The sequence below is a fragment of the Colossoma macropomum genome, unplaced genomic scaffold, assembly GCF_904425465.1.
Source record: "Colossoma macropomum unplaced genomic scaffold, Colossoma_macropomum, whole genome shotgun sequence".
Taxonomy (NCBI): Eukaryota; Metazoa; Chordata; class Actinopteri; order Characiformes; family Serrasalmidae; genus Colossoma; species Colossoma macropomum.
This window is the reverse complement of record NW_023494810.1, coordinates 26,870,561-26,897,790: the sequence shown is the minus strand read 5'-3', so window position 1 is coordinate 26,897,790 and position 27,230 is coordinate 26,870,561. Positions and strand designations below refer to the sequence as shown.

At 37.5% G+C, this 27,230-nt stretch overlaps 1 protein-coding gene across 2 annotated transcripts in view; it reads left to right on the top strand.

Annotated features, from left to right (window-relative positions):
* The window catches only part of fgd5a (FYVE, RhoGEF and PH domain containing 5a), a 72,827-nt gene that overhangs the window by 34,215 nt on the left and 11,382 nt on the right, over positions 1-27,230 (top strand). For both annotated transcript variants that reach the window (XM_036558964.1, XM_036558963.1), the window contains exons 6-14: positions 5,587-5,738; positions 6,640-6,796; positions 16,484-16,574; positions 16,750-16,800; positions 17,620-17,678; positions 18,677-18,748; positions 20,698-20,766; positions 25,494-25,577; positions 25,699-25,778. In XM_036558964.1, the coding sequence (XP_036414857.1) occupies positions 5,587-5,738; positions 6,640-6,796; positions 16,484-16,574; positions 16,750-16,800; positions 17,620-17,678; positions 18,677-18,748; positions 20,698-20,766; positions 25,494-25,577; positions 25,699-25,778 (815 nt within the window). The remainder of the gene's footprint in view (positions 1-5,586; positions 5,739-6,639; positions 6,797-16,483; positions 16,575-16,749; positions 16,801-17,619; positions 17,679-18,676; positions 18,749-20,697; positions 20,767-25,493; positions 25,578-25,698; positions 25,779-27,230) is intronic.

Below are 27,230 nucleotides of genomic sequence, written 5' to 3'. Positions count from 1 at the left end.
TTATTTTCAATATTTGTTTTGTCCAGCAGTTACTTTCTCTTCGATTCTTTCAGTATTAAAACCAACAGCTGTGTACTCACAACAAAAGCTGTTCCCAAAAATATTGAGATATTGTATTCGCCTTAAAAGAGAGCAAACACACCTCAGCTGCCTTGTACATTTTTTTCTCATATGTATCTGAAATTATATATATCTGTCAGAGCCATAAGAAAAATTGCATTCAAAGGCCAAAACTGGACATCTGAGATGTATAGTAAGGTTGGGTCTAAATTTGTAGTTTTACTTTGATTGTAAAGAAAATCCAACCAACTTCTAAGACTGAACTTTGGAGTTGGGGAAAATATCCCTGCAGATTTCTTAGAAAAACTGAAAGCAAGTCTCTCAAAAAGAATGGAAGCTGTAAATAAAGTGTTCAGTGGTCACACTGGAAAATGGATATTACATTTAGTAGTTGAGGCTTCTCTGTCACTTTCTATTAAATATGCTGAAAAAAAAACTTGTACTTAAGCTGTCTTGACTGGAAATAAAGGAAGGATGGTCTCTGACTACTGCACAGAACATTATGTATGAATATATGTCTGCATGTGTGTGTGTGTGTGAGTTGTTCTAGAGCCTACTGAAGCCCTACAACCTGCAGTGTCAAAACTCACCCTGCACGCACTGACCTTGGGTCAACTTTCATGTGTTGTTTTTTATAATGAATTCTGTCTGCATTCACAAGTATTACAGAGGGGACAGAGATGAAGGAATAACGTGATATAGCATAATTCATCAGAGGCCAGAGAGCGCTGAGCAGCGTCCCCTCATGTAAATTACTTTACTTTATATTCAGCAGTATAATTGCCTAATTTGAATAAAATAAACGCCAGTCAATACAATTGCTGATCATTCCACTACTGAAGAATGCTAATGGTACACATGCCTCCGTAACTCATATGCATATTGTACTGCTTTGTATTGGTCCAGTACCGTAATTATACGCCCCCATTTACATGCATAATCTCTTAAATTTGCATTAGGCTGCGTCAGTGGCACAAAAGGAGAACCGAGTGAACTGATTGTAGGCCGATCCATCGCAAGCGCTGCGGGGGCATGTTTGTATTTTGAGAACGTTTAGTTTAATATTGATACGCTATTAATATTTATGCAACCTAATACAATTAGCGTTAATGTGGTAAGATATAGATGTCATTAATCACTGTGTGTGTGTATTACGTTGAATAGTAATGAGGATGAGTGAGAGGAGTGAATGGAGTCACCTTGATTATCACTCTTCAATGCCAGCATTAAATCAGTTGTTTTTCTGCTGTCACCTTCGACTTTGAGAATGTTTCCATGATCCTGTTGCATATGGATTCATGCAGTAAGGGTTACATGCCATGGTGTGATTTTCTTTGGGTCATTGGGCTTATAGGTGACACTATTTGTATGCATAGATAAGGGTGGGCGATTTGAAGATTTGACATTGTTATCATGATACATTTCATTATGACTGAGTGTGTTTACATGTCCTCAATAATTCAATCATACTCAGATTTCTGCAGTTATCTGATTATACAAATGGTCATGTAAACAGCACTCTCCAATTTCTTAGATTGGAGTGAGGTCTAGAAATCTGATTGAGAAATCCAATAAAGAGAGCTGGATTTTAGCTCAGTAATCAGATTTCTCAGTGCATGTAAACGCTTACTCTGATTTCTTTCGGATTTCTCAGTCTGCACATGTGTGAAAACAGATGGTGGTACTGAAAACAAGCCAGCAGCGCTGCCGCAAGATGGTAGCAAAACACTTTTGGAGCAATGCTGAAACTAAATACATGCTTGACAAAATGAAGGATTTACATATTCTCAATTTTCTAGATGATTTTCTAGATATTCTCATGTAATGTGGCTCAGTGTTTTTTTTTTTTTAATTCCACAGCATGAAGTTTGAGTTTCACATTACATTTATGTCACATCTTCTTCTGTGAGTTTACTGACTGGTTGCAAAGCAGAAATCCGATTACTGCCTGACTCATGTAGGCCTGGAGTTTCCCCATTATCAGATCACCCAAGTGCATGTAAACACATTGATCAGGTTACTGACAAAATCTGATTTTCTGCAGTTATCGGATTATTAAGTGCATGTAAACACACTCATTGTACTGAGGATATCATGGGCACTTAAAGGTGTGCTTTGTACTTATGGATCAAATGTAAAATTTAACCATCATCTACTGAAAACATTTGTAATCTCATCTTACAGCAGTGCTGCAGTGGTCTCTAGAGTGATATTTTCAGATTTAAGACTAGAAAAAAGCCCTTCAAATGATGTATCTTGGAGGTGGGAAGAGCCTTTGAAAAACTCCTGTTAGCTTTTGTGTGCAGGGTGAAATTTATGGTTGTTGTTGTTGTTGTCAGTTGGTGAATGCAGAAGAAACCTTGTTGAGGTTGCTGCTAAGAAGTCTGATATTTTATTGCAGCCGTGTAGCTACAGTAACTGTTTTGAAATTAGCATTACAGAGGAAAGAATGGATTGCTCAAACAACAGAAATGACAATGATAAGGAGGACAACAAGCTAAAAGCTAAGCTTAGCAAGATAGCTATCTAGCTATCTAGATATCCCAGTTTGGCCCCTTTTCTTTGGCTGAAAGGGTAAAAAACTTGTCTCTGGTGTCAATTTTGTGTTAAATGTATATTGTAATAGCTGTCTTCTTTAATTTTTTTTTTGGTTGACAACTGAGATATGATTTACATTAATGCTAGCTTGGTTGCATTTGTTAGCCTATAGGTCATTGGTTATGCAAGCAGTCAGGAATGTTTGGCACCACTGGGATTCCCAATGGTTTTGTAGTGAGAGAATATTGCTGAATGAAAACATGAAGGAAATCTTACTCATAGTTTTTGAAGCATTTTTAAAAGGTAGCAGTACTCTTTTGCTGGTGTATTGTGTCTGTTCCAACTCACCAAATCTAAACTAAATATATCTACACATATGTAATACATACTACATGAATATTGTGAAAAATATCATGACATTATACTTTGACGATATCACCCACACCATGAATAGATACTAGAACTATGAAGCTTCCAGATTGCATTACAATAGTCCCATATGTGCTGTCTCTCTGTGCTGCCTATTTTTCTGGTATGGTATGGAATAACACAAAGAATTTCTGAAAAATGACAAAGGAAGTTCCAGATCTCGTCCCAAACGTGGCATGAAATTATGCTTCTTGTTTTTGGAGACTACAGACCAGATTTTGAGCCTCTTCACCAGACCTAACCATCCTACATTTTAGCCAGAGAATCTGGATTTACAGCAAGTGCAAACATACTTCAGCTGGATTTCCAATTGTGTGCGGTTGTCACAGTCTCATTGTGTGCAAAAGATGGTGGGGTTTCTCTCAATCCTGCCCTTGTGAGCAATATCCTAGCCAGTCTCAACATCAGCTTGACCACATGGGCACAATCAACTAACATTCCCCTCAATGCGAGCTATTCAGTGATGCGGTTTCACCCGTAGTTTTAACCCCTTAAACCCATTAAGGAATGTTTGCACCAGTACTTTAAGGTTGATATATGTTGATATATGTTTTCTGTTCTTATTGGCTGCCCTGTATTGGGCCTTGTTTGACAACTAGAACAGGCTGAAATACTCCTTATAACTTCACCAAGAATGGGAGGAGCTAAACTCCTGTAGGCTGAATAAGCACAAATATGTAAATACATTGGTTCTCATGACAGTAAATCCAAAAAAGGCTGTTTTCTAAGGCCTAGTTTTCATATTTAGACTGTGTAGATTGTGGCATGAAGGGTTAACATAATGCATCAAACTCTTACTTAAAAAAAAGGGACAAATTGAGTTTTTGATTATATGGGCCCTTTAATGCAGCCAAAACCACCATACCTTGGAGCAATAAAAGTGTAATTAGACTCATCAACAAAGTAACCATATGTGCCTGCTCCTCTGTGCTGTCTGGTATGATTCCCGCCATTGAGCCATGGTGGAGGACGATGTTTTTATAGCCATGAGGAGACCCATAAAGTAGCACAGAGTGAATTACGAGAGCACTGACAAATGGTGACTCAGGAACGATCAATACTCATTGATTAATGCGCGAAGCTCCTGCGGAATTTCAGGGGATTATCACCCTCAGTGTGTGTGTGTGTGTGTGTGTGTGTGTGTGTGTGTGTGTGTGGATGTATGTCACTGCTACCTTAAAACTGAAATTGATGAGCTACAGGCAGCAGTCTTGGCAGATACATCAATGCCTTGTATTATTTATGATGATATCACATAGTCTTATATGTACAGACATTTGGAGGCAATTCATACTCCTTCAGGCCATTCTGAAAGTATATAATGTCTTTACCTAAGTACAGTGAGTGAAGTAAAAGGGAATAAATCAGAAATATGGTAAGGCGATAGCTTCTGCTCTTTGCTATGAGTGTGGCAGATTAGCAGATATGTTATGAAGATTTCTTATCAGATTAGTTTGTTTGCAATGTTAGTTTTTTTTGTTTGTTTTTACATAAATCACAGGTATATTACAGAAGTTCAAATTCAATTTGCAAAACTCCAATAAACAAACTAACATAAGTGAATGGCAAAAACAGTTACATTTGTTTTGATAACATAAATATAATATACATATATTGTCACTCAAAGAAAAAGGATTTTAGTTACCAACAGTAAAAAGTCCTAAATGTGTTTGCAACTCTGAACCAATTTGGTAAACTGATCCATATATACTATATAATAGTAATGCTATACTATATAATATATAATATAATACTATAATGTAATTTATTTGTCCACAGAAGTGAAAGTTCCAGTCTTTTCAAAAGGTAAAATAAATGTAACAAATTGAACTTGAATAAAGGCTATTCTTATTGATCATATTATGCTCTTACACTGTCAGGGAGTCAATACTCACTCTGAGGTACCTTTCATGTCAAGTTTTGAGTTTATGTTACAGCCCTCATTGTTGCATCACCTCTCAGACCAGAAATAGCAATTGAAATTAAAAAACCCTTCAAAACATATTTGAAACTATTTGCTTTCTGACCTGATATCTAACCCTGTAGCAAGTCTCTGTTCTGAAGAGTAGGACATGTGATTGGATAAGACACATTTAGAAAATAGAATCTACAACAAATAAAATCTCTAAGTACAACCATTTTTGCATACCTTGATTGGCTTTGCTTCGGTTTTTTTTTTTAACGTACTCGGTTTAGGCCGCTAAAATACTTTGCTGGGGCCGCATCCAGACCACAGGGCAAAACTTAAGTTGAATGTGTCATACAGTCAAAAATTGCATAAGCAGTATATTTGAGATTACTCAACAGCTTCAGGCATGCGGTTAGCACAGTGTTAATCTAGCTAACTAACTAGGAAGTAACAGAAACCAGTTAGCTGTTGTCAGCTACATTAGCTACATTAGAAACTTTGGCCCTTGTCTGATTGACTTGTGTAAAATGTGAGTGCAAAGTTACAATTTTTTGACTTTTCACAAAACTATTTATTTAATCACTCCAACCATAGAAATACAATTCTAGTGTAAGTATTTAACTAACATTTCTCTTCTTTTCTCTTTTCAGGACTTCCGGGAAGCGGTGGAAGAAGCAGTTGGTGATGATGGTGAGCCCGTGCTGGAGGAGGGCAGACTGGGGGAGATCCTCAGCACTCTGCCTCAGGCCTATCAACTCCACCTACACATCTTCACTGAGCTGGACACCAAGATCAAACAGTGGTGAGCATACTTTCACCAGTACACATCCACACAACCATACAATCAATTGGAATTGCTTGTCATATTAATCATTTTACTATTTTATTCAATAATGATGTAATGATAATAAGTAGTGGTGTCAAAGTAAACATGTTAACGGCCCTTTGAGCCATCTATAGCTCTACACTGAAGCCCAGCTTCAGCTTGCGTGCTTGCACTACACAAAATAAATTGATATGATGAATCATAATTAGTTATTTTAATTGTTTGACAGCCCTAATGATAATACAGTGCATTCTAATATATTGTAAACTGGACACTAACATTTGTTTTTTGGTGCTTTATTCAATATTTTATGATTTTGTGGAGCAAGAAGAAGATATTCAATGATAAACTTTAGTCTTGAAGTTTAATCTCCACTTTCGGAGGTATTCTAGGGATTCATTTTTATTAAACTTCATTCCTAATGTGCCCAACTTTCTGAATTATTATGCCATCTACAGCTCAATTACAGCCTATGGAAACCTATGAATTTGTAGATTTACATTTATCTGCAACAAATTGCATTTTATATATTGAAAATAGTGATTTCAGGGTTTTGAACAGTGGTGTGTACTGAAAAACCTGCATGCACATCATGCACACATACAAGTGACCCACAGGATCACGATCATATGTATGAGCTCACATGCTGATGCACTTCCACATTAACAAATAACCATCACTTTTTTTAAACAATCCATAAAAACTTGAAAAGATGTCAGTATAGACAGTATTGACCATCATTAGCTTTGTTTTCACTGATATTTGTTGCACCATTCCAGTAAACTAGCCCAATGGCACCATCATTAAAACTGGATGTATCCTTGGATGCCCTCAGTGACTTTGAAGGAGCCATCTAACGCTTCTCATTCATCTTCAGGGAGGACAGCCCGAGGGTGGTGGGGGTCTTTCTGACGTCCCGGGCGGAGTTTGGGGTCTTCACGACCTACATCAATGAGTATGACCGCAACATGGCACTGCTGGAGGAGAGCTGTAGGCGGAGCCAAGCCTTTGCCGACATCGTCAAACAGTTTGAGGTGGGAAAATGTCTGAGAACCTGTTTGCAGCTTTGCTTTGCTTGGGAACTCCAGTTTATAGGGTGCAATATGTCAATCACGGCAACTTTGAAACACTTCTTCTTCCATTTTTTTACATTTTAGAAATCAAGAGTTATTACTGTGATTCTACTACACTACTGCAATGTTAGTGTGTAATTACATAGTAATGACATAGTATGAAAATGAATTACATTTACATCAAACTTACATTCTGTTTTAACAGCTTTGAGTCTGCATTTCTGTTTTGCTTGTTTTGATGTCAAGAAATGACAAAAACATGACAAAAATGTAAAATCAACAATGATAATAAAATACAAAAGTATAATAAAATATTTTTAAAATCCACATTACAAGATACATTTGTTTATTTATAATAGTTAGTTATGCGTTACTTATAGCTCATTGAAAAAAGTATATCTGTCAAATACATAAATTCTAAACTCTTCATCAATTCATACATTTTGAATTTGACAGTTTGAATGTGAAGTATAACTATTGTTTATACCATCTTTCTATGGAGAAAGAAAAAAAATCCTTTACGTTCTTGCCACGCATTTGTCATCATTCAGAAGAGCAAACTTGAAGCTGTCAACACAGAATGGAAATCAAATGTAAATGTGATCCATTATGTAACTAACTACGTAAAACAATGTAATTATGTAATTAGGGTATAATTACAATGTAGTTACACTTAAATAGTTATGTAAAGCAAATAGTCAAATGTAGGGCAAATGTTTGGCTAAACAACAATAACAATTTGACTTGTAAGGCTTAAATGGCAAAACTGAAAGAGTATCCCACTTTCAACTCATGAGGCAAATTCACTTGCGGTCCCTGACCATATCTTGAATGTTTGGTGAATTGACTGACCACGCGTCTAAATAGTGATTAGAATCGCCAACGACAAGAGGCCAACTGTCCCCAGCTCATCAATATTCATGAGCATCTGTATTCAGCAGTTCTTGTAAGCGTGGGGGGCTTCTGGAAGGCTTACTTAATCTATAGAAGTGAGAGAGCGAGAGTGAGAGAGAGAGAGATGAATGTTGAAATAAGCCACTGTTTTGAGCAGCTGATATCGTTAAAGCCTCCTGTTTAAATTAAAATTGATCTAATCCGAGTGCTCTTTACAGCATTGTATAGATTACAATGGCTTACAACAACACAAATGATGCATTATAGCAGTGGTCCTGGTCTGTCTGGGAAAGAGATCTTGTCTTTAGTAGTACATTATTGTAGTCTTTCATGATTGTCATGACTCTTTGGTTTGTTTCATGAGTGTACATTACTAATGTTTAATTAATATTTTCTGTCTGATACAGAGAAAAAAGTTATATTGCAGAGTAAAACTTTCTTACGGCTGGTGTAATTGCATATTGCTGTTGCTTAGTGCTATTTACTGTTAACTAAGTAGGCTAACTTAGCAACTGTTTTCTAGCTAATGCAAAGCTTCAATCTCAGGGCTTTCAAAAACAGCATGCAAGAGGAATTTTACCATGTTATGGTAAATCCAATTTTTGGTTGCATAATATGTTTTTATGTATATTGCATTGAAGTGAGGCCAGAGTATTTGATCTGGTTACAGGCCTTCTCAGTCACGCAACCTTAACCATGCATCCTTTGCAATGCACTCATGTTTTTTCAATACCAATGTATAATAAACATAATGCTGCATTGTAAATATTTTTGGTAAAATTGAAAGAAGTAGCATTATTGAGTGAGGAGGGAAAAATACACACTAAAACATGCTAAACATGCTGTGAGCAAATTACAAGGATTTTGTAGAGGTTTTCAGACGATGTCATACATCTTTATGTATTAATATCACATGCGCAGGCTTAACACGAAGTACCCACTCGATGTTTAGGCCTCACATGCAAAGTCAACATCATACTGATGAAAATAGTAAGTAATTCATCCACATTTTCATTGGACTTCACCAAGTTTTGACTGAGTACTCTTTGATTTCTCTCTCAACACGCTCAAAATCATCTGATTCATCCTCTTGGGGAAAGAGGTCCAAAGCACAACCTACATTCGTTCGCACATTGCATGCAATTACACATTTCCACCAGAGAGGTCTCCAAATCCCCAAAACATACATAGTGCAGCTCTAATTAATAAAAAATACAAGCAAGATTGTGGCTCTTGCAGCCCTGTTAAAACATAATGGCATTTCATTATGTTTGGTTGCATAGTTTTGTAAAGTTGGTTATGAGTTATGTTTGAAGTGGCATTAAAATTGAACTGATATGTAAACATACAGATGATTTTAAGTTTTGAATTGTGTGTTATTTGACTTAATAACCAGCTTTTAATGCTTTAACCAAACCTGGAGTGATCATCATTACCACATACTCTGTTGTGGCTAGTGATCGTATTGGATTGGTAATATATGTAATGATGTTCACCCTGATTGATAGCTTGTACTATATTCCCAGTGAGAGGTCTGTTTGTGGTTCAATTATGTAGCATTGAGTCTTTCTCTGGGCAAAACTTGATGAGTCTATGTTGAATCAATATTATTTACCAATGAATTCAGTGGCATTAATTTTGAAACAGGCTGAAACTGTGAAACAAAAGATGAAAATAGCTCATTTTAATGCTGTTTATAGCTGCAAAATGGCTGATATTTGTCTTAAGTCATTTTTAATATATTAATTAAATCTGGAGTAATTATTACATTTGTTTCCTTGATAAGTCAAAGAATTTGACTAACGATATATGCGCTGAACTGTACTGAGTGGAAGCACCCCTGGCCTGCACAAACACATATATATACATAAACAGCGCTTTCTCAGAATAGAGACATCAAAGGATTAGCTGCAGTAGCCCCAAAAGGTCAGCACTGTTTACATGAACAGCACAAGAAGACTCCATCTGTACAGCTCTCTTAAGCTGCTGTCAATTACCCTTAACTGCTCCTCCATTGATTCTCTCACTCTCCCAATCAGTGCTTATTCTCTCCTGTGCCTGCTGTCTGAGTGTGGACGCAGTCGCGGCCTTCATTGATCAAGCCGTGAGCTAGCATGTCGCCTTCGGTTACTCTGAATAATCTGCACAAACTAGCGTAATGAACTCTATAAAGGCCCAATCAGGAAGTGCAGACACATTGCCACATCTGCACCAGGTGCAGCTCTAAGGCATAGGAACGTGCAGATTGGTAGATGTTATGAGTTTTAGCATTTAGCATTGAGAATTTTCTGTAAGCATTTCCTTGAATAACGTCAAGCACCCGATTGATGGGATTTCTGAACTTCTTAGGATGGTAGAGTTGTGCAATAATGTGAAAAAATGACACTGTGATATTTTATATTTTTGTGATGAATATTGCTGTATTTGAAAAGCAAAATCAATTAAATATTTCCAAGTGAAGCTAATTACACTAACAAGAGAAAATGTTTAGCGGGGGAGTTAAAGCAGTAATATTTTACATTGCAATTAGGCCTATCACAGTCATAAACTTTCAGCTGACAATTAAGTGCCATATAAATTATTGTGATTAACAATTTAATACTCTTTTTTCTTTACGGTATGCCACTGGCGAAATTGGTTGATTAGCTATCTCACTTCTCAGCTTTCGACACTTAGTAGATCCCACCTGACATCAGTCACAGCTGGAGCTCAAATAAACATAAACATTACTCATTGCTGCCCTCTTAAGGTGTTATTAACAAACATTAAATAAACAAACATCACTCACTACTGCCCTCTTAAGGTGTTATTAACAGACATCAAATAAACAAACATTACTTACTGCTGCTCTCTAAAGGTGTTATTAACAAACATCAAATAAACAAACATTACTCATCGCTGCCCTCTAAAGGTGTTATTAACAAACATCAAATAAACAAACATTGCTCACTGCTGCCCTCTAAAGTTTTCATTTAAGTTTTTATTTAATTCCTCGACTGATAAAAACACACCTGTTTTTTGCAATGTAAATCTATGTGTGGTAAAGCTAACAACCATTTAAAATAATTATGCAGTCCTAATGCACAACATCTTCCCACTAGTTTGTACATGCTTAGAAATTTTATTTTCATTCCTCATATTATTAATGAAAGGTTTGATCAGATGTGTTTTAGAGATGTGTTGTGTGCTAACACAGTTCTGAGCTTTATGGCGACACAAAGTGTCTTGTGTACTGCATTCTGCAGTAGTCTGTAGTAGCAAAGTGGGAGGGCTCATCTCATTTAGTGTGTGTGTGTGTGTGTGTGTGTGTGTGTGTGTGTGTGTGTGTGTGTGTGTGTTTGTGTTGACAGAGATGATGTATGAATAGTGGATTCTAAGATCACAAGTGTGGCCTGATAAGATTAAACCAGATTCAGCTACAATGCTGTTACAGTGGCTTAAACAAATGTGTGTGTGTGTGTGTGTGTGTGTGTGCGTGTGTTTGTGTGTGTGTGTGTTTATGTATGCTCTGTTACTGTGTTATTACTGTTGTATTAAAGCTACATTGCTGCATTTTTTACTCCGTTGGAAAAACGGCAACCTCTTTTTATATATAAAATGGTCATTAGGTACAAGTTATTTATTCACCAGGAGATATTTCTTTGGAAATTAGATATAGTATGATTCACTAGCATGAGAAAGGGGAAACTCAAAGAAAAATAATCAAAAAAACAAAAACATAAAAGCAGGAATTTCCAAAACTGGAGTTCAAAAAATTGTTTTAATGCTACAGAGGAATTGGGACTCAATGTTCATGCAGGTGAGGTTTGCACAGCTTTGTACAGCGTGAAGTTCTATGGTGGTCAAAAACGGTACAGATCAGCCAACAGGTGTTTCTGTCCATCCTTCCACTGTGAGGAGACAAATCAAGAGGGAGGTGTAGAAGCTGTTATTTAGAAAATAGGAAACTAAAAAACACTGAGGAAATTTTCAGAAAACTGAGTGTTTTCAGAACAATGGACTGACCACCCCATAGTCCAGGCCTCAACATCACTGAATGTGTTTCGTATTATTTGGCTCATGAGAAGCAGAAAGTGCAACTAACTTCTAACACTGAACTTTGGAGATGTGGAAAAATATCCCTGTAGATTTCTTTGAGAAACTGAAAGAGTCTCCAGAAAAGAATGACAGCTGTAATAAAAAATAAAGGTGGACACATTTTCAGTCTGTATTCTTTACTCTTTATTTGGATCCCCATTAGCTTCCACAAAGGGGTTGCTAGTCTTCCTGGGTTCCATGATAGTTAAATAGTTATTATATTTACTCCTGTATCATTTTCTTGATGCTGTAAAAATAAATAACTTGTACTGAATGGCCATTTGAACTGGAATTGAAATAAGTGAAGGGTGATTTCTGACTACTGCTCAGTACTGCACAGTTACAGTTTATGTGTATTGTTTGTCTGTATGTGTAGGTGATAGTGTAGTTGTTCATTATGGCAGTAGTGGACTCTTAAACTGCGCAGGTGGACGGGGTGAGATAAAGACATGAGGAGTGTCTTACACACACCGATTTGGCATCTGGGCAATGAGGCGCACAAAAGCCAATTAGTGAAGCAGCCTCCTTTAACAGGCCTGAATTAAATCAGCGCTGGGTGCAGACGCTGCCTCAGCCCAGCCTGCGGTGATTTGTGTAGGCTGTCTGCACACTGGCCTCAGCCACCGGCTCTGTCCATCGCTGGCTCCTGTCCAGCACAGCTCAAGAGTGCTAAATATCAGCCCTTACACACACACACACACAGTGGCTAGCTGGCTGGAGAAGCCACTTCTTCAGCGCAAATATCATTTGGATTGCAATCTTAGCCCTAGCTCTCAGGACAGGGTGCTTTATCAGTCCAGAGAGATTTAATACAGCGGTCATGTTATTCTATAGCCATGAATCTAGCTGGCCTTAACAGCCGGCGGCCACTTACTTATAAAATAAAGACAATATTCCAAAAGAGAGGAGAAATGAATGAGGTAATGAAGTGTTAAAATACTAGTTTCATATTTCTTTAGGAAATCAACTCTTATGATCTTTTCTGTAATGGCACAGCAAATTACTGTGAAATTGGCATTGAGCTGTACCGCACAGCATTGTGGGATATGACTGTTAAAAAGGCATACACATTTAAATAAAAGTTTTTTTTTTAATCTGACAATTCAAAGTTATATGTATATTGTATTTAATTAACATTTATACATCTGGTCAAATTTAAAGTAATTTTTTATTCATAAATAATTTTACAGCAAATAATTTCACTGGCTACTGAGTTGCATTACTTGTACAGTTATGTAAAAATGCAGGAAGTTACTGTATTTTAATTTACATCTTATTACTGTAAGTGTGCTGCAGAATGCAGCTATATCACAGTAATCATGTGGTCCAAGTGACTGTGAAGTCAGTATAAAGTTGCTATTTTGCTGTTATGCACTGTTGGTTCAGTATAATACCATGAAAATAACTTGTAGCCAGTAATTTACTGTAATATTGCTGTAATTTTTCAAGTGTGGCTTATTCTTTCGGGATGTTTCTTCACTTTTTTTTTGACAATCAAAGTAAATCTGAAATATTTTTAATGTGCAAAACAGTAATTCATGTCTGAATTTCATCAAGGCTGAATTTTTCTTCTTTTTCAGATTTTTTTTGTGAATTTTCTATTCCACCTTAAATGGAGCAGCAGTTATATTGAATTTATTGAATTTCTCAAAACATTTGTCTAATATGTGCATCTCATATAGTCATGGCTGGAGTTTGGTCATTCCATGGTCATGACCGTCATTACAGTTTCGCACATAAGGCCCCAACTGCAGCCTCGTCAGATGCAACTGACCAAGTGAGGCAGGACAAGAAGAAACAGAAGTCCAGCAATCACTGTCAGCAATTGCTGCCTTAAAAACAAAGTGAACAACTCAAGATGCAATAGACTAGACAGTGGAAGGTGGTCAAGAAACCACTGAGTTTTCATGTTCATTTGAAATGTGACTGAAACATCCATGACAAACTAATGTCAGCGTGGCTGTTTGCATTTCGTGTTGTCTGTATTTATTTCTGGCATTGAACAGAAAAGAATTTATACTGGTATACCAGAATGCAATTTTACATGGTTACATTTTTTTAGAAAATGGAATGCAAAAGATAAAAAGAGAATGAAGTGATGCTAAGAAAGTGTAAGGAACAAAATGGCAAAAAGAAGAAGGAGGGCTGCTGAAAGCCTCAGAATGTGAGAGCTGCTCTAGAAATGGTGCTGTCCAAGGTGCTTCTATCTGTGAACCCCTTTTTGACCCCTTAAAATCCCAGGCTTATTACATACTAAGGCTTATTATTCAGTAACTACAGGGACTTCGGTGCAAACTTTTTGAGCTATTCTTAGGTTATAGAAGTGTGTAATAAAACTTTGAGTCCACCGGTGGGCCCTGGCCATTTAAGCGTCTAATGTGGACAATAATTTTAACTTGCAAAATTTTATTTAAACAGTACATTACTGACTAATGATTGTCAGTGGACAATTGTCAAATTTCTTAAGAAACTTAAGGTAAATTCCCTTTTAAATAACCTTATAATTTAACCCCTTTCAGCAGTAGCCAGAGCAAGTACATAACATAAACTCTCACAATGTTAAACTCTACAACAAGTTATTAGCACCCCTTATCACTACAATAGTGCCTGACTGATATACTGATTTAAAGTCACACATTTTATGGAGCTAATAATTCTGATAATTGGTAATATTGGCCAGTATAATTTATTATAATCAGGAATGCAACGGACTCTGATAACATTTTATGGACTGACATCATTTGTTTAATTTCTTAAAAGATAAACAGCAGAAGCTCACAAAATTTTAAATAACATAAATAAAAACATCACAAAACAGGTACACAACATGAACTCTCAAACATTAGCACACTTTAGAGCCCAACACAGTGTTAGGTTGTTTAGCTATTGCTCAAAATATTTTTGAATGTGCTTTTCTTATATAACATTTAAAGACACATGATTTGTGTTGTAATGGTGAGATTTCAGTCAATGCTGGTAAATCCATGAAACTCATATGACATTTCATATAACTACGTATCTCTCAAGCCCTATTGCACAGGGCAGGAGTATGTAATAACACACATACCCACACTGTCCCTATCCCAATACAGAAGGGGCTTCGAACAGTGAACCCCCAAACTCAGTCTTATCTGACCTCCAGAGATGCCCTTAGAGCATCTGAGCGCGTCTGAACAAAGCCTTGTCAAAGTCAATTAGGCCTTGATTGATTTCTTCGCCTTTTGCCTGACTGATTCACTTGTTCTCTCCTTTTTTCTCTGTGAATAATGAATAATTGAGGAAAGGAATGAGATTTATTCCAGTTCCGCGTCTGCCCGCGGCAGAGATGTAAGGAAAGGTCAGTGAACGTCCTTGAAACGATTTCTTTTCCTTTGGTAGGTGTGTGATCTATGATCAGGTATTGTATTGTAGGCTGAAGGTCAGGTGAGGCCTCCTTGATGAAGGGATGATAGGAGAGAGAGCAATGACCAGACTGACTCTGTCTGCACATCTGTGAGGAAGAAAGTGGCTAAAGAAATGCATGTATTGCATATTGGTAATAAAGTGTAAACAATGCACATTGGACATATAATTACATATGGATGTTTACATATAAGTATGTAAACATAGTATTACATTACATTACATTACGATTTTCTTTTTCCTGTGATTCGTGGCCAAAGCCAGTCTTTGGTTTCTGATTGGAGTGTTTATGTTGGAAACATAAAATAGTGAAATAGTGAACCTTGTGTTGCAGTTTTTTAACCAAAAAAAGCCAAAAGTACCAGCTGGTTGCTTAGTGATGACATTTTAAAAAGCTGAGGTGACCACATTTTGACAGTGCCCCATCTCTTGACGCTAAAAGATCTGTATTCATTTTGGCCTATATTGATATAGTGAGCTACTTCATCATTTTAGAAGGTGTAAAGAGCTACAGAACATTATATTTATGAAATTTGGTAGTGTTAGGAATCTAGCCCAAGGATTCTCATTGGTATAGCAGAGTGCCTGCCCTGATGGGGGATTGAACCCCAGTCTGTAGCACAGAGGGCAAAGGTGTTTCCCACTACCCTATACCAAACTGCAAATCTATGAAAGCATAGAGACATGGAAGTTACATGTCGGCCAAGGTGAACACCATGCGTGGGTAACACTGAGGGAAAGTGGAGTGGTGGAGACTGTGAGTTGTTCGTGCATTGTAGGATTGGGAAAGTCCTGCAGCCACACAGCAGCTGAGGAAAGCTCAGATATATCCTATTTGCTATATATCCTATTTTTATGAGCAAACATTCATCCTCTTTGGAGGTTATTTCACCTTTAAAGCTGCAAGCCACGCCAGTTTTCTTTCCTTCTTTGGCATGGAATGGAACACGGAGGGCACAGCGTACGGACAGTGTTTACACTTCTGCAGGTGTTTGAAGCCTGCACTTCCCAAGAATGATTGTGCACTAAAATTTGCAGAAAAATGTTGTATATTTGAATTTGTTTCCTGTGGAGGAACTTATTTTCCCTTAGAAAAGCAAGAAAATGTGTAATTTGATTAAGCTCGTTAAAAATTTTGACTATATATTTTACATATATGTGATAAATATGCGCATATATGAAATTCTGCTGGAGTAAAAAGGCAAACATTTAATGAAAATGTACATGTGTGCATGAATGTATTTTCACCAAAAACCATATATGTGTGTGTTACAGCAACAGAATGCAGAAGGTGTGCAGGTTCCTGTGAAACACCAGCTGCAGCAGGTCATTGTGCGTGTGCTCCAGTATCGCATGCTGCTCACAGGTAACCTAGTATGACAGTGTGTGTCTGTCTGTGTCTGTCTGTCTGTTTCAGTGTAAGACACTGTGACTGAGAGGAATGGGAAAGCTCTGAATCTGCAGAGTTTTTGCATGTTTTCTCATTTATTCCACTGTGAGCTGTGTTGATGGTTGTTGCGTCTGCTTTTCATTGTTTCCAGATTACTTAAACAACCTCTCCCCTGACTCCAAAGAGTATGAAGACACTCAAGGTATTGTTCGCCTCCGCAAAGTTCATACTAACTTGTTCCTTATGTTTTCAGGCATGGAGCTATTAAAAATATTACATTCAAGTACTCAGATTAAATTACATTTATATACATTTTGTATCTCCAAAATGATAACAAATATTTGAGTAAATGCCATATAAATAACAATTAACAATTTAATCGTCTCTTTTGTTTCATCTATTAAATTACAAACCTACAGTAGGCAATTTGGCCGATTAGTTATCTTGCTTCCTAGATGTCGATTCCAACTGAGGACAGACACAGCTCAAGCTCAGACAAACATTACTCACCGCTGCCCTCTAAAGGTGTCATTAAATTCAGATACTTAAACATTATTCACTGCTTCCCTCCAAAGCTGTTATGACCAAACATCAAATAAACAAACAGTAGTGTTCTGCCCTCTAAAGGTGTTATTAACAAACATCAAATAAACAAACACTACTCACCGCTGCCCCCTTAAGGTGTTATTAAGAAACATCAAATAAATAAACTTTACTGTCTGCTGTTCTCTAAAGGTGGTATAATGCCAGTAAAAAGTTAGAATTGAAAACACACCCAGTTCACATTTGGTTCATAGTGACGTAAACATAAAATTGTGAAGTTTAACAACTGTGGAAGTTGATTGCAGTCAGCTTAAATAATTACGCTTATATGATAATTGTGTGATAAAAAGTGACATGGCCTGCCCACAGAGTCATTTTTTAGCATTTTAATATTTTTCTATCAAATGGTCTGAATACTTATCTAATAACTACAATTTTTACTGTGATTGATTTTGTTAACCGCTGTTTTTCTATACAGCTGCTCTGGTGATTGTGTCAGAGATTGCAGACCAGGCCAACGACAGCCTTAAAGAAGGGGTAAGTGTGTGTGTGTGTGTGTGTGTGTGTGTGTGTTTGCTGCGTTCAAGGGCGAGGAGAGATGATGTCATCAAAACGTTCCAGGTGTTCCATTCCTAAACAAAGGCTGCAGTGTAACGAAGACGAGACTGAATCAGTGAAGCTCTCCTAAACACAGACACACAGACACAGAGGATCCCTCTATCTCTCCATCTCTCTCACTCCTGTTCATTTCCCAACAGCTCTTCCTTTTCCGTCTTCCTCCCTCATTCGCAGACAAACAACAGCATTCACACATTCTCTCTCTCTGTCTCTCTCTTTCTCTCTGTCTATCGCTCTTTCACTTTTCTCTGTCTGTCCTTCCAATAATTTCTGTCTGTCTCTCTTCCATCTCTTTTTCTTTCTCTTTCTCTCTCTCTTTCTCCCTCTCTCTCTCTCTCTTTCTATCTCTCTCTTTCCTCTCTATCTCTTCTTTTTCATTTTTTCTCTTTCTATGTACTTTTCTTTTTCTCTCGCTTCCTCTCATTTTTACTCTCTCTATCTTTCTCCCTCTATTTCCATTTCTTTCTCTCTCTTTCCCTCTTTTCTCTCCCTCGTTCCATTTGTTTATGTCTCTTGCTCTCTCTTCCTGTTTCTTTTTCCATCTTTCTCTCTTTCTCTTTCTCCCTCGGTCTGTTTCCATCTCTCTCTCTCTCTCTCTCTCTCTCTCTCTCTCTCTCTCTTTTTATCTCTCTATGTACCTTTCCCTCACTCCCTCTCATGCTCACTATCTTCCTCTCTCTTTCTCCCTCTCTTTCCATTTTGTTCTCTCTTCTCTCTCTCTTTCCATTTGTTTCTGTCTCTTGCTCTCTCTTCCTGTTTCTTTTTCCATCTCTTTCACACACTTTCTCTATCTCCCTCTCTCTGTCACTGTTTCCATCTCTTTCTTCTCTCTTTCTTTTTTCATTCTTTCTCTATCTCTTCATGTACGTTTCTCTCACTCCCTCTCATTCTCACTGTCTCTCTCTCTCATTTCTCAGGAGAATCTGCTGCGTCTGGTCCATATCGAGTCCAGTGTGAAGGGGAAGAGGGCTTTGCTCCAGCCAGGACGAGTGAGTGGTTCATATCTACAAGCTACTAATGTGGTTACTGACCGTGTACATAATTCGTTTTGTAGCCCGTCTGTCAATGATGAAAAATTAGTGGCCAAAAATGTTCACAGCTTCATTGTTGCACCATGCAATAATCGTTATACAGCTGAGTTGTAGCCTTACCTCCAAAAGACAATCATGAAAAGATTAAATTTACAGCATTTATTGAAAAAACACTTGCAACATTCCAGGCTTATTATTCAGTAAGTACAGGGACCTCACTGCAAACTAATTGAGCTATTCTTAGGTTATTGAAGCATATAATAAAACTTTGGTGCCCGCTGGGGGGCCCTGGCCATTTAAAGGGTTAAATACAGTGGAATTTCAGTGAGTGGTTTAGTGGCTAGAGTAGGTCAAATCATTCTTCATAAGTTCAGCCTTGCTTTACGGTGCAGGTCCAAAAGAGATTAGGCTACCAGCCAAATGGTCTGACTACACTGTATTTTACTGCCAAAGCAAATTTATATCTGTATGTGGCACTTTTGGAACCCGCCAAGTTACTACAGGATTCTCTCTCAAATAATCTTGTGGGTGAAAGTTATTTACTTTTTTTATTTTTTTTTTATTTGTTTGCTTCTCTAATAACCTTTTAACAGCTAAACTTTATTAAGCCACACTAATGCTAATGAACACCTTAACAAGAAGCTTTGCAGTCTATAACTTTTGTTGCAACAGATGTAAGAATGACATCATTACATTCTTGAAAATGGTTCTTCAGGGGTTCTTTAAGAACTGGTCATATATAGAAATGTGAACACTCAAAGAACCATTGGAATGCATAACTGCTTTTGTTGCATCGTTAAATGGTTCTTCTTCATGAAGATTCTATATAGAACCAATAAGCACCCTCAGATAAACAATTTTTTTAAGGGTGAGACCATATGAGTTCTACATAGTACCAAAGCACTCATATGGCCTCACCCTAAAAAATTGGTTCTTTGAGGGATCTTTATTGAAGGCAATAGTTATATATAAAACAGTGAACGCTTATTTGAATTCAAATAAATTCAAAATATTCAAATTCAAATATTATTCAAAGGAAAAACATATACAGACCAAAGTACTAAAACAACAATTACAACATCAGACCGTATAAGCATGAGTCAATACGCAAATAAAATAGCATGACTAGATAAGTGATTAACATAAATAAATAAATAACATAATTAAAAAAAAACAACAAAAAAAAGGGGGCCCCAAAAGGTTGGGTGGAGCGGTTGGGAAATTGGTGTTATGGTGCATTCAAGAGGGGGAATTACCCAGGTCCTCTGCAGGAAGCTGCGACCTGAAAAAGGTGATTAAAGGTGACCAGCATCTATAAAAGCTATCCACAGAACCCCTCAAACTAAACTTGATCTTCTCGAGGTGCAAAAAGAAAACAACATCTCTCAGCCAAAGGGAATGAGAGGGAGGAGAGCTAGACTTCCAGCCGATAAGAATTCTACGCCTTGCTAGTAACAAATCAAAGGCAATAGAGTCTAATTCTTGGGAATTCAACTGGGTAGTGCCGATGTAAATACTAAAAATAGCTAGTAAAGGGCAGAGACTCAGATGTTTATTAAAGACAGTAGAAAGAGTAGAACATACAGAGTCCCAAAATCTCCACAGTTTGCGGCAAGACCAAAACATATGAAAGAGGGTCGCCGGATCTTCGTCACAGCGAGGGCAGGTTGGCTTAACCTCGGGATAGATTTGTGCTAGTTTAGCATTGCACAGATGAGCTCTATGGACAACCTTCAGCTGCATTATGTTTAGTCTTGCGCAAGAGGATGAAGAGTTAACTCTAGCTAAAGCTTCAGTCCACCATCTCTCCTCCAACCAAATGGTTCTTCCTTATCACCAAAAATAGAATCACTTTTTGGTACAATAGGATCATTTTTGCTGTGTGTGTTTGTGTGTGTGTGTTTCAGGTGTTTGTGAAAGAGGGCACTCTGATGAAGGTCTCCCGTAAAAGCAGACAGCCTCGACACCTGTTCTTGGTAATTCTCATTGACTTACTACTCTTATAGCAGACAGTAGCTCTCAATATGTTGCAATATGTCGATGACACTATTTTGTTTGGACAGTCTGGCTGCCAAAAGCCATTTGCATCTTTGTATGTATGCCAATAGTGCTACAGTTGGGGGAAAAACCATAGAGCTTCAGCACACCTTGCATATGGCCCATACCTCTGCTCTCTCTCTCTCTTTCTCTCTCTCTCTCTCTCTCACTGCTCCTCTTGTTTTCGGGGCTTCGTTTCCTCGCAGGATGTTTTGTGTGGGTCAGTGGACGATGGTTTCCTGTGTAGGGCCTGCAGTGCCAGTGCAGACACTCAGCAGAACACCTCAACAACAATCAGTCACATTCAGACACACAGAGACCCATGGGAAAGAGCTCACTAAGCCTTTCCTTCAAATTTAGGATAGATGCATAACACTGTTCTCGTAACAAAACCTCGTATCTCTCTAAAATGGTAACTTCACAGGAGAAAGAAAAAACCTACTTTACTGCTAATGTAAGTCAGTAGAACCAGACTTTTTTCCAAGTCTTTCTGGGCCATTTCTTTTGGTCCATTCATCATGAAATTTACACACAATGTAAAGAGCAACAGGCATTTTGAAATTATGTCAAAAACTGAAAAACGACAAAAATGGAGATACAATGTTTTGTTCCAAAAGCAGCAATAAGCATGTACACTCACTGGCCATTTTATCAGATTCATCTACCATATAAGTAAACTTTGTTGGTAGGTTTACATATACTTACTGTAGCCTGTTGCTACAAATTTTTCAGCTCCATCAATCAATCGAAAGAGATCACCATAGGACCACCACTGACCAGATATTAATTGCTATACGCCTAGTGTTACTCCTGCACTGAGGTTGGTCCAACGGCAAAATATCTTTAGATTGACCACCTGTCCAGTATTTCACAGCCCGTCCCAAAAACTGAAGGTTTGCTGTAAGTTACATGTGCACTGTGCACAGCGGAAGCCATATGTCAACAACATCCAGAAACACCACTGACTTCTCTGGACTTGAGCTCATCTGAAATGGTCTAATGCACAGTGGAAACGTGTGTTGTGGTCTAAGTCGGCTTTCAGATTGTTTATGGAAATAATAGACGTTGTGTTTTCCTGACCAAAGAAGAAAAGCATCCAGATTGTTACCAGTGTAAAGTTCGAAATCCAGAGTCTGTTATGATATGAGGGTGTATTAGTGCACATAGTATGGGTAACGTGCTCATCTGTGAAGGCACCATTAACACTGAAAGGTATATACACATTTTAGAGCAACATGATGCCTCCTAAATAGTGTATTTTTTTCAGAGATGTCCACTCTGCACGTTACAACAGAATGGCTGTGTAATCAGAGCGCGTGGATGCAGACAGGCCTGTCGGCAGTCCAGACCAGTCTTACAGTGAAGAAACGTGGCGCGTTGTGACCTCAATCTCCACTATCTTTCCCACATTGTCCTTCAAAAGCATGGATGCTGTCCTGAAACTAAATCATTGTGATCTGGTCACCTTAACTATCTGGTCAGCTGTGGTCCTATGTGCAATGGCCAATGAATGTAGGTAGAAGGAAGGATTTCATAAACTGGCAACTATAAGAAAATTCCTCATAAAATATAGATACTGGAGCTTTATATTCATAGATCTCTCTCTCTCTCTCTCTCTCTCTCTCTCTCTCTTTCTCTCTCTCTCTCTCTCTCTCTCTCTCTCTCTCTCTATCTATCTATCTCTCTCTCGTTCTCTCTGTCTCTCTTTCTCTCTCTCTCTCTCTATTCCCATTGCTCTCTCCTCTGTGATCGCAGTATTGAACTCCTCTCTGATGGATGCTGCAGTGTGAGTGTATATGACTGATGGTTGAGTGTGTAACGCTGGCTGGTGTCAGAAGGTCCGTGGTCAAACATGGGTTTCTGGGTCTTATTTATGGAGTAAATAAGTGAAAGCAAGTCAGAGGCAACACATAGAACCATCACTCACTCTGTGACCGAGACCAGAGGGCTTCTCTGCAGCTCCAGCCATTTAGCATCGTCACTAACACAAGAACAAATCACGCATGTTTATCCGTGAGTCAAACAATAGGTGCTTTTGAAATATGTTTCACTTCTGTGCTTGATTCAGAGTCAACAGAGGCTTTCAGAAAGCAACAATGCTACAAGACCCACTACCATATAAAAACAAACTGTGTGTATTTTCTATGCTTTGTTCCAATGCAGTCTTGTAGAGGCCTAAAAGACGCTGTTTCCGGATCAGTTTTCATTTGTAGCTCAAATTTGTAGCTCTTTGTTTTGGTAAATTACATACAGGAGTTAGTTCCAATGGCACAATCCAGTTGGTTGAGAAGCAATTACCATGTCATTCCGCTGAGCACTGGTTGCTAAGTAATGACTCACTTCACACTGCAGCAAAGTCTCTGCTTAATTATATATAAGAACAGAAAATGGATACAGTAGTTAAATCTATAACATCTGAGCCTGTTTGTTCCGATTCTGAAGAAATAAGACAGCACTACCCCTAAGCAAGCTATTTGGCAGCTGTGACAGCAGAACAACTAAACAAACTGAAATAAGCCAAAAATGAACAGAATACAATTTACCAAACAGGTTCTGATATGCTTTACAAGCATTACGAGTATTGAAAAAGCCTAATATGGCTATACAACAAAAGACTACCACTTCCTTGGTTAAAGGAATTTTTGAAATTAAAGTCATTTTATACATTACTCAGGGTCTTTTTGCTTTTCTTTGTTCTTTATTTTGCAAACACAACAAAGTTGCGTTTTTTCACAAACAGCATTACAGTGATTTACAGTACCTGCCTTTGGCTCGTGCCTGCAATTGAATTACAATCATGATGTTATGCGCGATAGCACACTTCCTCTCATGTTCTGCTGTTTAAAGGGGAATTCCAATGTGTAATGTTGAGAGTGGAAAATAGTAGCAAATCTGAAGAATTAAGTTTTCTTTTGGGGACTGTTTTGTTTTACAATCCCCCGCATGTGCTTCATCACCATGAATAAACGGAGAAAAATATATTTTAGGCCAAAACCTTGTCTCAAAACTATGGTAAAACAGACATCAGGCAGCGTATTTGTAACTATTTCATGTAATAACTTTGTATGATATAGCTTTAAAATGGCATTAAACGCTTCAGAGGTCTGGTTCCTATCACTGCCACCAATTCTGACACAGTGAGTTTCTCTAGAACGGAGCATTTTGCATCAAACTGCTCTGAATGGCTTTGTTTATACCTGAACAGTTTAATTATGCAGAAATTATCAACAATTAGCCAAATTTCCCTACAAGCATAGTTTAAAGGTAGTTAAACAATTTTCCCCTTGCCTCAAATGATAAGCCAAGCTAAGTTTGCTTCTTTCGCTATGTACTAGAGCTAATGTAGGCTAATGTGGCAAAGGAATCTGATAGCTAATAATAACTAATATCTAATAATAACAGGTTCGCATTGTGCAGATTGCATGCATTGCATGCAAATCATCACACATTTGCTTCAAACCGCATTATGTGACACTGTATGGCATCTCTAAAAAGGGACAAAAGTACTTAGCATAGCTAGCAGCAGTAGTAGCACCCATCCCGAAGCCTGAATTTTTTCCCATGTGCTTAGTGATTCTTCTGCGTCTTGCAATTTGTTTTTTTGTTGTTATTGCTGTTCTGAGGGCCTCCACCCAGCCGGCTTTTCTGCGAATCCTCCATGCTGAATTCCTGGATGCTGCCTATGAGCTACGGATGTTTGGGGCACTGTACGGTGTGCGTGTGTATGTGTGTGTGTCCCATGATGTCATCGCTTTTGTTTGATGCTAAATTTGTCAAGCAAAACACAATGAATGGTTTGAAGTATGTGTGTGTGTGTGTGGATGGGTGTGTATGTATGCGACTGACTATGTGTTCCCAGAATTACAACATCATTGTCAGGACTAGCAAATAAGATAAACTGTAGGGTTTTTTTTCTTTCAGAGAAAACCCCTATTGTGTATAGCGTGTGAACTGCTCTCTAAAGGATCAAAACCCAAACACTTAGATATGTTACAGAATGTGCGTTGAAATGATGTTGAATAAAGCAACTGCTCTGAGAGTGATTTAAAGCTTATACTGCCCTCTTGTGGTGAACACTGAAACTGACAGAAGCTGTCATGTTCATAGAAAGTGAAACATCTTGAAATACCTTTTGGTACCTAGCTTACAGTATTTCCATCAACACTGTTTATTTAATAAGTTATTATTGAATATAAAATAGCAACTATGATTATTGTGATGTTATTCCTGTTTGAACATTTGCACATATACTGTGATAACCTACTCAGTGTAATTTAAGGGGTTTTTTTTTTCAGAAGTTTCATTTGTGGAACAACAAGTTGTAAATGATAAATAATATACTATTTACAATCCAAGTCATTCTGATGACATTTTTATTATGATGATATTTTATTTTCATTTTTCATCTGCATTGTACAGCTTTTTCAGTCATTCATCATTCTTATATTCATCATATTTACAGCTTTCTAGCTTCCAGCTAATTACTTGAAACCTCTAAAGCTGCACAGGACTAACATATTAGATTTGTTTTACACATTTATCTGCATCCAAATTAGTTTTATATTATTGTAAGTACTGATATTACTGATCCCAAACTACTGAACAGTGATGTATCTTGGAGTTGTGTACTGTTTACGCTTTTTACACCTATGTGTGTGTGTTGCAGATGAACGATGTGATGCTGTACACCTACCCTCAGCAGGACGGGAAGTACAGGCTGAAGAATACACTCCCTCTCAGTGGCATGAAGGTAAAACTCAATTATTTACCTTCAGGTCTCTGTGCTGTTATCTACATATGGCCATTTTATATGTCTCTACATATAATACATTTAACAGAGAACTAATTCTATGTTTTTGTGTTATCTACAGGTCAGTAAACCGGTCGTAGACAATGTGCTCAACACACTCAGGATAGAGGTCAATGATGTGACCATCACCCTCTCAGCCAGGTGAGGAGTCATCTTCAGCTTGAGTTTGCGTTTGAGTGATCAAACATGTTGTCACTTTTATGGCACTTAAATCCCCAGCTGCCATTGGCATTGTGTGAATGTTTCAGGACCAATGGACCAATAGAAACGATCCAAAATTCCAAGTAAAAGATTAAATTAAAGGGCCCTTATAATGGAAAGCTCACATTTCTTCTAATAAACGAGTTTGATGAATGTAAACACTATAAAAGTTCATAACGTATTGTTTACTTTACCGTCCATACAGTCCATATATAGAAACTAAGCTTCATTGTTTTTGTGATGTCACCAAAACCAACACAAATACACATTCATTCGCTTATTCATCCTACAGCAGTTTAGCCCCGCCCATTCACAAATTAATGAAGTTATAAGGAGTGTTGCAGCCCTGCTTTTTGAATCAGTCACAGTACAGGGCAGCCAATCAGAACAGAGATCATTTACATATTTTAATCTTAAAGACACAGGAACAAAACCGGCTTGTTTAATTCTACGTATAGCTGAAAATGGTCATGTATAAATGAATTATGACTTTTTTTGGTACATAAAACCTCACAAATTGTGTAAGTGGACCTCAGTGGGGGCAGTGGGGGTTTGGGTTTTCAATGCGAGGAAAATGTACGAATTGGCCCCTTTAAAAAATTAAAATTAAAAGCTTTTTTCTCCTTTGAAGTTACTATATTAGAGATAGAGTGTTTCGTTGACAACATTCTTCAAAAAACAGCCGCTGATGGCTGTTAAGAGGTCATTCAGGATACCTGAGGTAGTTTATTGTTGCCGTTAAACTGAGTTTGATTCTTTTCATAAACAGTTCTTTAGAGAAAATGTCATCTAAAGCTGTTTATCTGGGTAGCAGGTGTTTACTGATTTGAAAAAAAAAAAAACATAATAATAAATACAAAAAATAAAACCCATAATAATAAATACAAAAAATAATAATAATAAATAAATACATTGTGCTTTTATCTCTGAGTGTGTTGGCCTATCCATTTCCAATACTCCTGTAGAGGAAGCCCAGTATTCACACTGACCATCCAACACCAAGTATATGTAATTAATCCTTGATATAATTATATCAGGTAAGCTGGTGTTGGAATTTAACGAATTGATGCAATGGCTTGAGTGCGATGAGAAGTCAGGAACCAAACCTTCTTCTTCTTCTCTTCTTTTAATAACTTTAAAAACAAAAACAAAAAAATTCTTGTTACGTTTTACTCTATTCATGTTTATTTTGCATTTATTGTAATGTTACTGTATTTAATGTAATGTACTGTCAAAGGCACCCTTAATGCCAAGATAAATGGTTTTAAATAATTTACATTACTGCACATTACAATACTACCTACAGACTATGGTACTGTATTTTTGGATCTTTTTGATTGAATGGTCTTTGCTGTGGCACTAAATGGGTTGTAAAGAATAACTCATCTCTCT